Genomic DNA, 15405 nt, shown 5'->3' with positions numbered 1-15405 from the left:
TGGTTTTGCCTGCTATGAATATTATTTCTGCGACTGAGAGTTTTATTTCCAGTATTCACTAATAAGTGTGTTTGTTACTGCAAACACGTGCGCTTATTCCGGTCGGGAGTTCTCACTTTTTCAATTATTGCATTAGAATACCTGTTATTTTTTCCCTTACATATATATATCGTAAATATATATGTCTATATATGTACCCTTTGATTTCATTACCTAGAAATACATTGGTCATTCTTCGCGCCACGCAGTTATTAACCTGGTTTATTTCACTCTAAGATTGTTTTCTTCGATCATTGTCCCTGATCAATATCCACCAACAAGAAGCGCGTGCAAAATGACACGATATCAATAATAAAATTTTCTTACGTAGCCTTCATGGTGCGGAGATACCAGTCACCTTTAGAGGACAGTGGTAAAAACAGCTGTTAACCTGGATAAAACTACATTTGGCACCGGCCGTCAAGAGCCTTGAGCGCACCGAAGTAACTAAACCATTAAAAAAATGTACTGCACAGAGGTTCTGCGAGAAAAACTGGGCGTCCGCCAGCGTCCGCGTAGCGAACGCGCGCTCGCTAGCAGACGACGCTCTTGACAACGACAGCAAAATTGAAGACGTCGCGTTGTAAAATCTATGCCTCAAATATATATGTTTGGCAAAATTGTGCAAACATAAAGTTGCAGTTGAAATAAAGCGCTACTTTAAGAGCGTACTATGCGCAATCGGCCTCGGCGCCCGCAGCGACAGTGCGTTGAATATGCCGCGGAGCGCGTCTCCGCCCCAATTCAGTTCGCTCGCAGCGCCCTCGCACTATTTTTCCACACGCGGCGCCTCAGCGGCAGAGCGCCGTTCGGCCCATCGACCATTCTCATGGAGTTTCTTTTCTTCCTCCATGAGTACACTCTACCGCGAGGTAATCTGAGATCCTGGCTTGTGGTAGGACATACAGTGAGAGGCGAGGATCACAGAGTTGCGAGGATGGACGTGTCGTCGGCGTACTGCACGATGGGGAGACGGTCATCCAGGAGCATACCAGGAACAGGGTTGGCCTGAGGACAGAACCCTGAGGCACTCCTGACGGCGCAGGTTAGAGTGGGCATCGCAGTAAACATCAGGCTGGCTGCGCCTGATCAGGAAGTTGGCCATGCCACCTAACCATTACCTTCACTTGCGCTGACACTTGTAAGAACAACCGTGTTTGCGGCATAAAGTGATCTCAGAATGCCAGCTTGCGCGAAACAGTTGCCGCAGCCTCGGAGACATCGCAGATCCACCTATTCGTGCCTTCGACGAGTACTGCTGCAGTTCTTATGTGCTGCCCTTAGTTGAAACAATAGAGTGCCACTGTTAGTAATGTGCAACAGGTGTGTGTTTAGTCGCCATGTAAAAAAAGGTGGCACGTCCCACCCGCCATGTGCACTAAACTGTAGTGCTGCGAATGCTGACTCGTGGGTCTTTTCTTTCTCCACCTTTATGAGATGACTATAGGTTATGCGTCTCCTATGTGGAGGTCACAAGATGGTTGTGCTATTGTGCTCAGCAGTGGTCACACACGTGACTGCATTTCTTTCCCTTCTTCACTGCTTGTGCTGACCACACCAGTTGGGGCGTTACCACTTTCCATTTGTTCCACTCTCATAGGGACAGTCTATTTCCTTCACTTAAATCTTCTTAGCTGCTCTTCTGTGTTAGCTGGGGGGTATTCTGTAAGTGTCCACCTAGTGGACATGTCTAATAGTGGTGCAAGTCTGGTGCTGAAGTTCTGATTGGCTGGACTGGGGTATGCGTCAGAAGGACACACGGGCCCCCAGCCGATCAGTGCTTCATCAGCAAACGAGCCCCCCCCCCCTCCCGTAGAGTTATGTGATACTATGTGTGCATGGTGAGCGATCACGTAAACAACTGCACTTCCCTGCTGCTGTCACTTACGAGCATTTTCAAAGTTAAAGATGTATGAGTGCACAAATCAGCTCATCGCTCTGTTATACACATGGCCATTCCTTTCGCTGTTCATATATTACGTGTGTAACTTTGCATCCGTGATCGACATTGTAAATGTGTAACGTGTAGCAAGCTGGCAACGCTGTACATGCCCCAACTGCATAAAAGCATGCCGCTGATAATAAACGATGGCTGCCGAGACACTAACGCACATGTGCAATCAGTTTGATACATGGTGTCAGAAGTAGCCATTCGAGCACTTCTACAGGGACCTACAGTTGAAGGTTAGGAGCTGCAATTTTGGCACACTACAAGACTCAATGTTTTCGGAACTGCAAGCAAAACGGAACTGCAAGCAAAAACCTGCAATAAAAGCTGTTAGCCAAGAACGACTTAGCCCTTGAGGCGGCCGTAGAGGGAGCAAAAGCAGAGCAAGTTGCACTTGCACGTAGTAGATTATGGGGTGAGGAAAAGAGTGTTGCGGTAGCAAACCACGTCAAAGACAAACACCGGGACAGATACCAAGGAAAAAAGCAGATGCAGCTTTTGCGACAAAGTGCACAAGGTTAGACAAGATGATGTGCTTGGCCCGCAGATCAGATTTCGACGATTGTTGAGTGTGCTTGCCGCTATCATTTTGTTAAATTTTGGTTGTTTTACTGGGCACAGGTTTGCCTAATGCAATGTGCCACCGTAGCTGTTAGCCGTCACTTCAATGCGACAGTATTAATAACAGGGTAGCAGTCGACGTAATAAAACTTCATAGATATAGATTACACGTTGTACAAGCCTACTCTACAACCTCTAGTGATGATGAATAAATGGAACAGTTTTATGAGGATGTTTGGGTGAGAAATCGGGCAACTATGGCATCAACTCTAGAAATTGTAGACAAGAGATAATGGGAGAATCGCCTTCGAATTAATAATACTTTCTTCCAGAAGCGCAATAACACACAGTGAACCTGGAAAAGCCCTAATGGGAAACAAATGAAACGGATTTTATCGACCCTTTTCGTGGCAATCTTGTGGGCGCTAACCTGTTTGATCACGTGGTGACGCGTCTATTGCTTACCTCCACTGCCTCCGTGTTTGCAATGGATGTGTATGACGCCGGCGCGGCCTAGCAAACCTCCGTTTGGGCAGATATCGTAGACAACACGAAGTTTTGGCCACAGCTTCAGAGAACATGCAAAAGCACTTTCGGAGGTGATTAAGCTTCGTCCAAACTGCACGAGCAGCGCATATGGTGCTTCCTTTCAAAGCGGAGCTACAAATGTATTCCCAGCTATCCAAACGTTACGCTCATGAATTGAATCGGGATTAGTGTGTTTTGCTGTTCGTTCTTTATTTGGCACATAATTTGAAGCAGTGGCTTGTCACGTTTCTGACTCAGTAAAGTTCTTCAGTACGGTCACTATCTGATTTTATTCTGCCTAATCGCTCGTGGGTGTGCTCAGTTCCGTTAGATTTTTTCTTGCTATGCACAAGGCTTGAAATATAGCTGTTTTGTACATTGTAATACCTTGTAGCAAAGACGTATTATCGGTAGTAACTTGCTTACTCTTGTGGACCGTCATGAAAAATTTAGCTTCAACCATTTGTGCACTATTGGTGTAGTACCCTCATTTATTGTGTGTATGTAGTGCACATATATTCAAGTGTGAGCCCATTCACTTATTCTTGACACTTTGGCGAAAGAGTGGGCACAAGTTTCCGTGCCAGTTGGGGTAAATGTGTTTAGATACTGTGCGCAAAACCTACTGGGACAGGAAGTGGCGCTACTTCCTTATCATTGTTTAACGAGCGCTACTCACTCTTACCGATATACCAGGGCAGCAGCCCTTTTTTTTTTTAAGGTTAGCGACACAACGCTGGTGGATGAGCAAGTTTCTGTATCCTCGAGGAAAGCCGTACATATCGAAGTACTGAAATCATGTACGAACAGTTGCAGCAGCAGTCCGCGAAAGTGGCCACACACATTCATTAGATTCCTTAACGTGCCAGTGACTATTTTTGCAGCCAACTACTGCACATGCCTTCAATCCACATGATTCAATCCAGCATGATTTGAGCTGAGTGTGTTAGCGAAAACTCAGTTGCATTTCCAAAAGCTGATTGCACAGAAGTAAGGTGGAAGTGGTAATGGTTTCGTATTCGTGTGCGTTCGCTGAGGCGATGTGCGGCGAGCCGTCGAATGCACCGTCTCGTTTCTCTAGAACAAACTGCTCCGCGAAAAGGGTCAATACTCTGTGCTCAACCTAGCATAGTGCAGAATGTAGCAGTGTTAGGTAGGGTAAATGTCAATGATCCTAGATTAGTGAGGTCTACGGGAGAAAGACCAAATTAGTTGCAAGGAAGCAGGCCAACATAGACGCAGTCAGGGGAAAAGTAGATGAATTCAGGCTGGTGCTCTCAAACAAATATGCAGCTTTCGAACAGGAATATGAAGATAAGATTCAAGGTAATGACTGAAACCGTAACTAGGCTGATTTCAAAAGCATCAATTGAAGTGGGAGGTTAGGCACAAAGGCAAAGACGTATGTAAGCTCTCCCGAGCAACAAAGAACCTAATAAAGAAACAACAAACCATGAAAGTGCGCATACTGCAGGTATTATCAAATTGTGACCGGCAGCTTACTGCTATCATTGAAAAGTGTAGAACAATTGCATTCTACGGGTACTAACATAGGGGGGCAGTAACTTGGAGGGTAACAAGCTTGGGAACAAGTTAAGAACTGTGCAAAGAGCGAAGGAACGAAAAAGGTTCGGTGTAACTTGAAGAGACAGGAAGAGAGTGGCGTGGATCATAAGAGCAAATAAGGGTAGCCAACATTCTAGTTGACATTAAGAGGAAAAAATGGAGCTAGGCAGGCCATGTAATGCATAGGGCAGATAATCGGTTGTCTGTCAAGTTGCAGAATAGGTGCTAAAGAAAGGAAAGCAGTCGAGGACGGCAGATAGTTGGATGGGGTGATGAAATCAAGAAATTTGCAGGCACAACTTGCGATAAGATAATGCAAGACAGGGGTAATTGAAGATCATTGGGAGAGGCACCAAGGTCATTGAAGAGCAGCACATACCCAATGTTACATGCTCAGCGACCCAAGTGACGGTTGGTTTTCAACCCAGTTCTCTCAGCACAGCAGCCAGATGCAGCCCATTTTTGACCACTCAGTGACGTAAGTTGGTGGTTAAAAAAGTTAGGTGCGGACATGCATACATACATACAGGCCTACTGCTAACTGGGTAAAGTTCTTAAAGAATGCTATTGCGTTAAAAATGCACTTTGGCATTTCATATATGTGTAGGGCAGATAACTGACGATCTACCGGGGCTACTGAATGGATACCAATAGAACTGACGTGCAATCGTGGACAGCAGACAATTAGGTACTGTGATGAAATAGAAAACTTGAAAGCGTAGGATGGTATCAACTTGCACAAGATATGGGTTGACTGGGATTCTCCAGTGGACATTACATAGGCTGATGGCGATGACCTTAGGATCTTGCAATCACTTTGCATTATTTAGAGCTTTGCATAGCTTTAGAACATATCAGAAAAAAAGTAAGCGATATGTTCTGCTGTCCTGGAGAAGCCTTGCACTGAAAAAGGTTGCCCTGCTTTCGAGTATTCAGTCTGCATTGTCCCTTGTTGGGCCATTTAGGAATACTGAACCGAAAGGGTTATGTTGTGTTCCACGGCTATGCAATGTAAGGTGCCCTGGCATTTTATTCTATTGTTGGATTTACGTGGTGTTCTCGATACTGTAACAGGACTGCAATCGCTCCAATTATTTTCTGCAGGCCTCACAAATGCGACGAGCCTAGCTGAAAGTATCACTGCCAAAATGACATGCCACGCCCCCTCCAAGGTGATCGGTCAGAAGGAGGTTGGCACGCAGTGCAGCTTCTTGCCTCTGGTTGATGAGTCTGTTGGGTGCTCCTTCAAAGTAGCCAGCAAGTCGACGAGCGTGCAGACTGCAGAGACTGTGGATCAGTCAATCTCCACCTCAGGTGGGCAGTGACCGGCACTTCTCTTACATTTGCTTGCCTGTGTGAGTTTGTGGTAAATAGCCAAGTCGGCCTAGCTTGGTACGACCTGCTCAAGTGTATTACATTCTGCTCCCGAGGACATATTAGCATACCTGCCAACTCTCCCGAATTGTCCGGGAGCCTCCCAAATTTTTCTCGCATGTCCCGATCGTACGGACGCGACCTCAGATCTCCCGAAAAGTGGCGGCCACTTTTTTTTTTTCTTTACAGCCTGTAATATAACCATGCAAACAAGCGGCGCAGGAGCAGTTCGCCATCAGCATGCACCGTGAACGTGGTAGCGGCCGCCGGCACCACCACGGACACGAGCAGCCGACGGGCACTGCCATATTGGATTTTCCGGTTTGCTCGTCTCAGGCTAGGTCGAGCGTTTTTAGCAATTAAGTCGTTATACAGTCGAATCTCGATAATTCGAACTTGTAGGGGCCCGAAAATTTCTTCCAATAAAAAGAACTTCGAATTAAAAGGACTTATCTTTGACGTATTAGTGCACCATAGTGCTACGTACGAACAGTGCGAGTCGTGAAATATCGCGCCGCGCAAGCACATAGCGAGCGAGGGCCACGAAACTGCCCACGCCAGCCAATGCTTGCATCCGGATAGCGCCTCTTCCTCTTCACAACCACAATCTCTCTCTCTCTCTCTCGCATCTCAATAACGGCAGTGAACGAAACTTCGGGGAGCGGGCGGCGCCGGCATGGCGACGCGCGCGAGCGGAGATCGTTGTTGGTGAGAGAGGAGGGCGGCAGGGAAGCGAATTAGGCCTCGGCAACCTTGTCGCTTCGGTGGCTCCCCTCGCCCTCCCTCTCAACTCCCTCATAGCTCCGTCACCTTCGACTGTCTGCGAGCACGCCCACCGTCGTGCTGGCGCCGCCGCCTACCACCGCTCCCGCCAGCTTAGCCCGCTCCCCGAAGTTTAGTTTTCTGCCGTTGAAGCGAGCGTTGGCCGGACTGGGCCTCCGCGTTGCTTCCCTCCTGCGCCGCAGCCGCAGCATTGGCTGAGACGTCGGCACGTACACGCGTGTTCCGGCACCAGCGCGATGCAGAAACAGCGACCTTGCCATTTGAGAGAGTGAAATTTTCGCCGCGGTATTTTTTTCTTTCTTTTTTATACCTCCGCGCGGCGTTGAGAGGTCTCTCCTCAGCTTTTGCTTTATGGCGGTGTCGGAGCAATGCCGGTCGGAGGCACCACCATGTGATTTGGCGTGCTGCTGAGAGCATTGTCGGTGAGCAGTTATGTTCGAATTAACCGTCGCAAATGCTTTCGCGTTCGAAATACCGAGCGTTTTCGCCTATTGGAATACACATAACTTTGACAGAACCACAGCGTTAGTTCTAATTAAATGGAAGTTCGAATTAAGCGTGTTCGAATTAACGAGATTCGACTGTATGACCGTGAGTGCGCTAGGCTTCAGTTGGCTTTGTCAGGTTGTCGAGTGAAGTGCGAATGCCGAAATACTCTTTGTTTCCCTGAGTTTAGTTGGAACTATCGATGGCAATTTCAAAAGCCAAGAATAAGTGCCGTATTTTCCGGCCTATAACGCACACCTTTGTATAAGGCGCACCCCCCTCAAAACGGCAGTTTTTCCAGAAAAAGATGTATATAAGTCGCACCGGTGTATAAGACGCAGCTGTTCGGTGGGTAAGTGATATTTAAAAAAAATTTACAGTGACTTTTCACTCGGTGAACGCGGGTCACGCGCAAGCGTATGAGTGCCATATATTTCCACCCCAGGCACATTTCTGCCGTCGTGGCTGCCGCGATGTTCTGTAGAAAGTCCAAGGGTGATAACATTGTCCCCGCGCACCGTATGCTGTATGTGCGAGTGAAAGTCTGTGATGGTGACCCGAATCGCGCACAAAGGAAGAAAGCGGGAAGGTGCGCTAGCATGGAAGGTAAGAGGGGGAGGCGGGGGGCTTGTACTCCGTTAGCAACTGCGTTTTTTGCGCAGCGGTGCATGGTGTATCTCGATAGTGATCTGTAGATGCGACGACTTCGGGGTCGGTCGACACGCGGTCGTCCTGTCGCCGCTTGTGTTGCTGCTCCGTCCTTCTCACACGGCGCTCGGGAACTCGATCACAAAAAGAACCCGGCACCTCGATATCGCGCACAGAAGCCGGAGCAGTTAAGTCAACCAGTGTGCTTCGCGTGGCCATAACAGCGCATGCGATTTTGACGGCAGTTTTCCCGAAAAAAAAAAAATAAACATGGTACATATGTCGCACCATTATATAAGACACACCAATGGAAAATTCAGAAGAAAAAAATGCATCTCATACACCGGAAAATACGGTCGTGCAAGTATTTCTGAGCTCATACACCGAGTTTCTGTGCTTTGTCACTTTTCGGAGTCATGACAAGTATGGACTCTGTACCATGTGCGCCGTTTCGCACGGCGGCAACATTTTTGTTGGGGGGGGGTGAAATGTTTTTACCCCTCCCCCTCGCGCGACGGTCTCCCGAATTTTCATGTTGCAAGGTTGGCAGGTATGTATTAGCTGGTTTGTGCTTCTTGTCTGCATTCTGATTGGGGCAAAATGCAAAAACACTGCTCTACTTGGCACATTGAAGCATCTTAGCTGGTAGAGCTTAATCCAGAGCCCTCTTGCTCTGGTGCTGTTGTAGCCCTTGCGTGGCTTTACGATAGCGTTAAACCCAGTGGCTCTCTTAGTTATGCCTAAACCAGTATATTAATGTAAAAATGTGGATACAGATCAACGCTGAGTGTAAGTCGACAGCTGTGTCTCAGGTGAATAAAATTCAAAGAGAATTCTTTAATGCAGTTAACTACAAAACATGCTTTGTGTTTTATCAATCTGCTCATTCATTGAGAGAGGCGAGAACTGCATGGGAACTGTCAGGATTCTTGTTATGGGACACCTTTGAGTCACGACATCCCACAGCACAGGTCTAAGCAGCTCTAGGCATGTGCAACACTGTCATCAGGCAATGAGCAGCATGTACCGGGCACCTGAGGTGCACGCCAGCTATCCCTTCAGTCGACCTGTAATTGTCTTCAAGTGATTGCTGTCCATGCACTCGTTTTGATCGTCTCCTGTCGATAGCGACTTCAGGTTTCTTTGCCCAGTGTTTGCAGACCACAGTGGCTGACGAGACCTCTTCTGTACCACCTGTCACGGTGGCTCAGTTAGCTAAGGCGTTGCGCTGCTGAGCATGAGGTTGCAGGATCGAATCTCGGCCGCGGCCGCCGCATTTCAATGGAGGTGAAATGCAAAAACGCCTGTGTGCTTGCATTATAGTGCACATTAAAGAACACTACGTGGACAAAATTAATCCAGAGCCCTCCACTACGGCATGCCTCATAATCAGAACTGGTTCATCAGAACTCATAATCAGAACACTTAAAGCTCTAGAAAGAAGAAAAAGACCTCTTCTCTACTGGTGATTTATCGCAGTGGGTAGTTGTTGTTCTGCAGCGTTCCTGTTACAATGTGCTAAACCTTTTGCTAATGCGAAAGCTCAAGCCTTTCAGTAGAACTCGTGCTTGGTGCTCGCAGAGAAATTCTACCATAGTGTCTTCAAGTTCACTGTCAACAGGGTAGCCGTTGCGCAACAAAGCTTCCAGTGAAAATCGACCGTTACACTGTTAGTATTTCTATTCACCGAAACCAAATGGTGGACTGCCACTATCCCGCTGTACGCTTCCATTGATTTGATCGCATTGTTTGCAAATGCTGTAATAAAGTCAAGCGAGGAGATGTTATTTGTGCACCCCTAGCAGTATTAACACATGTTTGCACAAATTTTGCAAAGTTGCCGTGTTGGCCACAGTACGGAAAAATGGTGATGAGGCTTTCTCCATTATAACAACTGCAAACAAGACAATTTTTTTTATTTTGGTTCACAGTATACATGGCAAACACAGGAAGACTGTGCTAAAGGTATTTTACAACACCTGACCAAGGCCCAGCCTCTTCTTGGTAATTGCAGCATCAGATTTCCAAAATGTTTACGTGATGTTTACTGGCACTAAGTGGAATTCAAATATGTTCTTTGTCACAGCGTAATAATAATATAGTCGCTGGCTGATTTTTTTCGGACACCCGATTTTCCGGACCTACCCACATATTCGGACTCTGCCATGGTATCACAACGCGCTCCACAGACTCAATCTATAACAACCAAAATTTCGCATGTTTCAAACTCTTCTCATTCGATTTTGTGGACTTTTTCTCTCAATCGCAAGTGAAGAGCTACCGAAAATGTAAACATCGCCGCCATGTGAGTTTTCTGCAGCCTCAAACCCCCGTTGCACGCATCTCGCATGTCATTTCAGAGCTTCTGTTTTTGATACAGCATCGATAGCAGGCACCGCTTGCTGCACCCTCCCACGAGGCTTCACGCTGTCACTGCTGTCGACACTTGTCAGTCGCATACGGTCAGTTGTACACTCGGCCACAAAATATTGCGGGGCACACGACCGCGTGGTGAAACGGCCCTCCCCACCTTCTGGCGGCCCGTGCCGATTGTCGAGACCAATGCTTGCACGCCAGCGCGTCCCTTTGTGACTGCAAGTGTGCATGTTTCCGCGCTTTCTCCTTGTGCGCTGGCGATATCCGAGTGTAGCCACGAGGTGCCCCTCTTGACATTGTCACGGCGGTGGCTTCGATGGACAAAACTATATGAAGCGTGAGCTGGCCCACGCTGCATGCCGCGACGCTAGGCTCAGCTGCTTCAACAAGCGATCGTCTGCAGTGGTTTCATCGGCAGCTGCTACGGATGGCACTGACACTGTCTTCGTCGTCCGCCTCCACTTCAATAAATTCTTCGAAGTGAGAAAATTATAGCAGATTGACGATTGAATATAAGGCCACCATTATCTGGCAAGTGCAAAGTGGCCGATTGAAAGTGGACGTCACAAAGGAATTTGAAATCTCGAAGCAGACAATATAAGACTCCATAAACAACATGGTGTAGATTTTTGAAGCCACCGAGAGATCTGCTGGATCCCGACAGAAGAATGTCTGCCAAGTCAGAAATTCTGACGCTTCAGTTGGACATTGGGGGCTTTAAATTTAGTGATGGCTGGGTCCGAAATGTAAAAAAAAGAGACAATGTAAGTTTTAAGAAAATGGGCAGTAAAAGTGTCCTATATAAAATCATGCCAGAAAATCATACGTTTTGCAAATGCCAAACATGGCCTTCAAACCTCGAGTGCTGATAGAGGATCGGAGAGCAAGCTGGGTCGAAGCTTTTTGACACTGTCCTCTAAGGGTCATAGAAATCCATAAAAAATTTCAAACACTCCAGTTCTCTCACTTCGTCATTTTTTACTATTTTGAAATATAATTTATACGTGTGGACTTCACAAACAGTCATGAAGCATTCAGATGCCGTGTCACACACCCCGTGAACAAGGCGCCAACGCCGCACAAAATTCCAAAGCCGACTTATCAGCTTCCGAAAATAATCCCACGAAAGCAAGGGCAATTAATAATGGGACCTTTGGTGTGCCAGCGAACGCCGGTTGCTGTCCAAGGACCGAGTCAGAGCCCAGAGTTGTCAAAACACAACAAAATATATTCTTCACACACGGCAGTTACACACGCACTTGCACACTCAGGCTAGACACATCAGCATACAATTCAGATGGGTATTCACAAAACAAAGGAAAACAATTAACGACAAGCACTAAGAGTCCAACACGTTTATATAGCCTTCACAGGCGTCCTCGAACCTTCCTATCAGAGTCGTGCTCCCATAATATGGCCAAAGCATGGGAATCTTCTAGTTCATTCTCGCAACTTCGATTGCCGCCGTCGGAGCGTTGTCGAGGGGGGTGATGATTAATTCGTTGACGCGCGCTGTTGTACTCTCTCTCTCTCTCTCGACTTGCCAGGTAAGAGGGTCTGAGAGGGTGTTTCAGTGTGCGCGTTCTCACTCGCTTGTTACCATGACCTTCGCGTGACTTGCAGATGCTTCTAGACTCCGTTGGTTGTGTCGGCTGTTTGAGGCGTATGCGCTCTCCCCCTCTGTTGAATTTGCCGCTGGGCCGGCTTGCTTCTTTCGCTGGCTTGCGTGACACACGGCGCGCTTTGATTATGCGCTCTTTTGTTACATGCAGAAATATTGAGAAAATCAAACACGACCACTAGGCATCAATTGTTCTATTATACCTGAAGTCACCCTCAACACATCCCAAATCAAAAGAAAAGGAAGCTTATCATTAACTTTAGTATCGGTTCTTCTTGCAGATTTCATAGTACAGTCGAACCCACTTATAACGATAATGATATACAATGTTTCCTGTGGTGAAATAGCCCGTTAGCTACAACGCCCCCAGGCCTCATTATCAGTTATAACGATGTAGTCTGGCCACTGGGTGTCCATGTCGAAAAGTAATGGCATGTGAAATCCTTGAAAAAAAAGGGAAAAAAAAGAAATTCGAGCCGGCCACATGCTGCTGCGCTGTTTTCCAGCCTTCACCACATTGCCAGCCTCGCGCACGTCTCTCCCGTCACCCTTCCACCCCTCCGAAAAAGAATGGGCTGTACCCATAGCTCTACACCGCACCATCCTCGGAAACACAAGTGGACTTTTTGCAAGAGACCTTCTTCTGCACTACGTGGAGCACCGGGACGCCTTGGAGAAGGCTGTCGGCAAGCTTCGCGTAAAGCACGCAAAGCTGACGGACGTAAGGTTTTCTCGTGCAAGCCAGTGACAAGTACATGATGAGGTGCTTGTGGCGTTATCGCCCCAGCGTTTCTTCTGGACTTCTCAAGCTGAGGGGCTGCTGTGGCAACCTTCTCGCATTTTTTAAAACTCTCCTTTTGAGGCCACCAAAGCGATGCCTCGGCGGAGCTTACATATCACTTGCCGCCCGTGACCCCGCTTTGCAGTTGTTATAGGTGTGCCATTATTGAACGCCGACAGCCGCGGCTTGTTACACGTTATCGGAGTGTGGGCCAAGGAGAGTTGAACAGTCGAGTCAACACAGTCGGCAGCCGGATGGAAGGAAGGTGGTGGGGGGGCACTGGCCTCTCCACCATTATAACTTTCTTGCAACAGCCATGCCATTCTTTTATTTTGATTTTTTTTCATGCAACCCGGTTATAACAATGAAATTTTCTTGGCACTTGAATATTGTTATACGTGGGTTCAGCTGTACTACTTTTGTTTCATTTGTGCAGCATCAAGGCCTTCTATTTCCACATCAACAACCAGCGGGGACAATTCACAGCAGGGATACCTCCACCTAGATCATCTCTGTGACTATGAGCCTGATAAACTGTTTCGCTCAGAAGCACATGCCAGGGTCCATACTAGCGAGCGTCTGTTTAATTGCCATTTGTGCCCTCAGAGCTTCTCAAGAAAAGCCACCCTGAAGAGGCACTTGTGCGTCCACATAGGAGAGCGGCCATTTCAGTGCCCTTCATGCCTTCGGAGATTCTCACGAAAAACCCACTTGAAAGACCACCTGCACACCCACACAGTTGAGAAGGCATTTCAGTGCCCTTTGTGCCTTCGGACCTTCTCACAAACGACCCACCTGAAAGACCACCTGAGCACCCACAAAGGCGAGAAGCCATTTCAGTGCCCTTCATGCCCTCAAAGCTTCTCATGTAAGTCCAGCATGAATAGACACCTACGAGCCCACAAAGACAAGAAGCCATTACAGTGCCCTTCATGCATTCAGCGCTTCACACGAAAGGCCCACCTGAAAATCCACCTGTGCACCCACACAGGTGAGAAGCCATTTCAGTGCCCTTCATGCCTTCAGGGCTTCTCACGAAAAACCCACTTGAAAGACCACCTGCGCAGCCACACAGGTGAGAAGCCATTTCAGTGCCCTTCGTGCCCTCAAAGCTTCTCGCGTAAGTCCACCATGAACGTTCACCTGCGCATCCACACAGATGATAAACCATGGCAGTGCCCTTCATGCCCTCAAAGCTTCTCGCGCAAGTCCAGCATGAAGAGACACCTACAAACCCACACAGACAAGAAGCCATTTTAGTGTGGAGCTTCTCACGAAAGACCCACCTGCTAACTCACCGGCGCACCCACACAGGTCAGAAGCCCTCAATGTTTCATGTATAAGTCCAGCATGAAGAAACACCTGTGAACCGACACAGACCAGAAGCCATTTCAATATCTAGATTCCCTCGGTGCTTCTTGCGCAAGCCCAGCATGGCGGCACACCTGCACACGCACACAGGCGAGAATCCATTTCAGTGCCTTTCATGCACTCAGAAATTCTCACTGAAGAGTGCCAGGAATCAACACCTGAGCTTTTGTACAGGTGACCACACATACCATTGCGCTGTCTGCTCCAAGTCCTTTGCATGGGCTGATTACTTGAGCAGACATACGAGAACACTGCACCATGGTACTGTAGAGTGTCAATAGGCATGTTGAACTACTTCAATTTTCAATTAAAAATCTATAGACATGGAGCATGCTACCGGGTGTTCTACAGGTAGCACAAGTGTCCTCATATGCTCTTAACTGACACAGCAAGCGTCATTTGTTAGTTTAAAGCAAGAACATGGACGGGGAAGAAGTTTGGCACGGGACTCGCTCTCTTTTGAAAGGAAGGTCAGAGAAAACAGGCCGACGCAAGATATCCAACCTCACATGTGGGACAGCACCAACTGCGGTGGTGTCACACATGTGATGTAAAGGAAATGAAATGTACACCTATGGTTCACACATGATGAGAGCTGTCTATAAAAATTAAAAACGGAGCCTTAGGGGACTTTGAGAGAAGCCCACTTCCAGTTTGCTGCCTGGGGTTCTCCTCCTATTGCTGAAAAACCTATGCAAAATGTCTTTTTTTTTTGTAGATTATGCTTATTTTTGGTGTGCTTTGCATATTTAGTTCGAAAATAAAGTTTTTTTCTGGGTTTTTATGTGTCTTGTCATTGGATTAAATATGGTGACGGGAAACCGAAATGAAATCGAGCTGGTGGGTGATGCCGGAATGCGATCCCACCACCGCGAAACATGACTCTCACTTTCCACCGCCTCCACCAGGGAACACCAGTGGATTTGTTTTATTGCCTATTAAATGCGTGCATTAAGTTTCCAACGACACTATGCCACAGGTGCTGTGAAACGTATAGGTGAACATGCTTATCGCAATAGCGTTGGCTGCGATGACTGTGGATGCAACGTGCGACGACCGACGAGATTTGCTGGTTTCAGAATAGGAAACTAAGTGCGTGCTATCATTTTCACTTGGTACAGGTGGATGCGCATAGTGGCGGAAACAGCCGTGGCGAATGCCTACTGCTCTCAATCGTGTGGGCCTCGCACATTTTCTTGTTCACATAATATTTAGCAACCGCAACCCTTTTGCTGTTTGGCGATTTACGGAACACTGGTGGCGAAGGATCCTAATGTCCGGAAATGTATGAAAGGGACCCTAGCCCGATTTTGACAATATTGT

The 15405-nt window shown here is 47.5% G+C and overlaps 2 protein-coding genes across 2 annotated transcripts in view; both read left to right on the top strand.

Moving 5' to 3' along the window:
- Window positions 1-15405, top strand: part of LOC119453144 (zinc finger protein 425-like) — a 204268-nt gene that overhangs the window by 2468 nt on the left and 186395 nt on the right. The gene's annotated exons all lie outside the window — the stretch shown is intronic.
- The window catches only part of LOC119453142 (zinc finger protein 709-like), a 193547-nt gene continuing 179232 nt past the window's right edge, over window positions 1091-15405 (top strand). Inside the window, exons 1-3 of the mRNA XM_049667594.1 lie at window positions 1091-1446; window positions 5747-5956; window positions 13148-13702. Coding sequence (XP_049523551.1) covers window positions 1437-1446; window positions 5747-5956; window positions 13148-13702 — 775 coding nt within the window. The 5' untranslated portion in view covers window positions 1091-1436. The remainder of the gene's footprint in view (window positions 1447-5746; window positions 5957-13147; window positions 13703-15405) is intronic.

This window comes from Dermacentor silvarum, chromosome 5 (genome assembly GCF_013339745.2).
Source record: "Dermacentor silvarum isolate Dsil-2018 chromosome 5, BIME_Dsil_1.4, whole genome shotgun sequence".
NCBI lineage: Eukaryota > Metazoa > Arthropoda > Arachnida > Ixodida > Ixodidae > Dermacentor > Dermacentor silvarum.
The sequence above is the reverse complement of the archived record's forward strand: the minus strand, read 5'-3'. Positions and strand labels throughout refer to the sequence as shown.